General features: G+C 41.9%; 1 protein-coding gene across 1 annotated transcript; it reads left to right on the top strand.

Moving 5' to 3' along the window:
- Positions 1 to 528: 528 nt before the first annotated feature.
- Positions 529 to 2762, top strand: EAH_00030490 (hypothetical protein, conserved; the record flags this gene model as incomplete). The annotated part of the gene is made up of 8 exons (XM_013396143.1): positions 529 to 548; positions 663 to 751; positions 1148 to 1289; positions 1365 to 1461; positions 1575 to 1627; positions 1766 to 1809; positions 1990 to 2077; positions 2729 to 2762. The coding sequence occupies 8 exons, from the start codon at positions 529 to 531 to the stop codon at positions 2760 to 2762; spliced, it is 567 nt and encodes a 188-aa protein (XP_013251597.1).

Below are 2762 nucleotides of genomic sequence, written 5' to 3'. Positions count from 1 at the left end.
AGTGGCATCTGGAACGCAAAGGACCTTAAAAGGCTGTTTACTGTCGGAAGCGAGGGTTATCTTGAAGGTAACTTTGCCCCTGTAGGAAACAAGCACACAGTTGTATGAAAGAGAGCTTATCAGAGAGCGATCGCCGCTGAAAAACGCAAGGGGAAACGGAAGGGAAACTCCCCATGACTCGGCGAAATTCTTGAACCACAATAAAGAAAATTCTAATGTTTTTTTGAATGATGGTGAAATTAATTAAAAGGATTGAATTAATTGCGAGATCGCATGAGATATACCCCTTCTCAGACATTGTCGTTCGTGAGTGTGACGGAGCCTCAGGTGTATGCTCAGCTCGGATTCGCAGGAAACTTCTGCAATTAATGTCTATAAGTGTTCGAAATATGAGTTATTTTTTGATAAAACGAAATATAAAGTTATTTTACATCTTTTTTTCGTTAAGTGTCTACCATTATGCAAGCAGATGGCTGCATGCGGGGGGCCCCCGCGCTCCTGAATTCTGAATGAGTTGCAAGCTTAACGATGACTGTCAGTTGTGATAAGTGATTGAAACGAAGGAGTTGGAAAGATTAGTGCTTCTTTTTGAATATATATTTCTTCTTTTTGCATTTAAACCGGCGGCTCCGTGATGCTTCTTTGATTTCCTCTTCCTGCAGTTTCCCCTGGAGGCAGCCACACCAAACGATGAATCTGCCTGCTGACGGAAAACCCCAAGTGCAGTTGATATGCGAGCGGCTTATCGATAGTGAGGCGATCCCACAACCCTAAACCCTACGCCCTAGGGAAATAAGGGCTGTAGATATCGTTGTACGCATGCATCCACCGAGGTCTAGACGCATACGTGCTTACGTGCATGCATGTTTGCATGCACGCAAGAATGGGTGCATGCATGCATACATGCGTGCATGCATGAATGGACTCATGCATGCATGCATGCACGCATAAATGGACGCATTGATGCATGCATGCATGCATTCATGCATGTATGGATGGATGGATGCATGCATGCATGCACGCATGAATGAACGCATGCATGCATACTTACATGCATGCATGCATGCATGTATGAATGGGTTTATATGAATGCATTTATTTATATTATGTGCATGCGTTGTGCTTGTGTGGGTGTTTGGGGCTTTAGAATTTGCAAGTCGTCTTAAAGAAGATACTTCATTAGGTCTTTCAGTGGATACACAAGACGAATTTTTGCGGGTAAAGGCTGAGAGGGCAAAAGAAAGAGAAGTAGAAACCGACTTGCACAGAGAGCGTGAAATCTACAGCAAGTGAGAAGAGCTAACCTCTTTAATATCAGATGCCGGATATATTAGGGTTTAGGGTTTAGGGTTTAGGGTTTAAAGCCTCACCATTGCGATGATTTCATTCATCTTTTTCATGCAGGTATGGAGGGAAGGCACAGCTGAGAGGCTGCGGGCTCAGTCTTCTTTATTCCCCCAAGTAACCCTAAACCCTAATAAACCCTAATAAACCCTAAACCCTCAGGCTCCCAAACCCTAAACCCTAAACCCTAAGGCTATTAAACTGCACAATTCGTGTTTGTGAATCTGCAGAAGGAAAGCGGAGTTTTCAGCCTGCAGTCCGAACGCGCGCCACGTGAAGAGGCGTACGCTGCTCTAAGCCCTAAACCCTAAACCCTAAACCCTAAGGCCTAAGGGACAGTTAAGCTATCCTTGGATGAGTCTTTAGCCTCTCAACTAATTGCGAGGGTTTATACTTCTTTGGCTTTGTCTGGGTGCTGCAGTGTTGACGGCAAGAGGAGACGTGTAAACACCGGCGACTCTGATGGTAAATCTTAGGGTTTAGGGTTTAGGGTTTAGGGTTTAGGGTTTAGGGTTTAGGGGTGATCTGGGTACATGGTGGGGCCGTTGTTTTGTTGCCAGGGGTGAAGAGTCTACGATTTACGGTTTATGTGCAGCCTAAACAACACTTAGGGTTTAGGGTTTAGGGTTTAGGGTTTGCGTGCAGATGAGTTTGAAGATGCGAATCTGGATACATTAGGGTTTGAGACATCGTTAGAACATCAGCGCTTGCGAGCGTCTGCAGCTGAGCTTCGGTACAGAGAAGAAATACAAAACAAAATAAATATAAATAATAAAACAACAAACCCGAGTATTATACACTCTGAAGAATATCGCTTAACTCCTACACCGCCTCTCGAAGACATAACGCAGCCTTTTCACAGCCACGAAGCCCTTGATAAGGTTATTGGACACCTACATAAGGTGCGCCAAACCCTAAACCCTAAACCCTAAACCCTCGCGGGTGTTGAGGGTTTGTCCGACGCAGTCGATGCTAACGGACGCACCGAGTTTATCTAACTACTAAAAAATAAATTAATAAATAAATAATTTACTTTTAGTTATTAACTGTTTGTTTTGCTGTTTATTAATTATTTTATTTTATTTTCTGAGGTTTTGTCACGGAGATTTCTCTGTAAATGTTTGAGGTGTATCTGCAACTTTTTGAATTCATCTTTGCCTTCATTTATTAAAACTCTTTCATTTTAATCAAAATATATATGTATATTATATATTATATATATTATATGGTGTATATATTATATATACTAATTACATATATATATATATACATATATATATATATATAAATATATACATCCAGATCTTGCGTATTTACACGAACACATGGGATTAGGGTTTAGGGTTTAGGGTTTAGGGTTTAGGGTTTAGGGTTTTGGGTTCAGATATCGAGGCCTGCGGATTGTTCGCGTGCATTGA

Source organism: Eimeria acervulina, genomic scaffold, assembly GCF_000499425.1.
Source record: "Eimeria acervulina Houghton genomic scaffold, Eah_scaff281, whole genome shotgun sequence".
NCBI classification, from domain to species: domain Eukaryota; phylum Apicomplexa; class Conoidasida; order Eucoccidiorida; family Eimeriidae; genus Eimeria; species Eimeria acervulina.
Note: the sequence above shows the minus strand (reverse complement) of the source record. Positions and strands in the feature narration are given on the sequence as shown.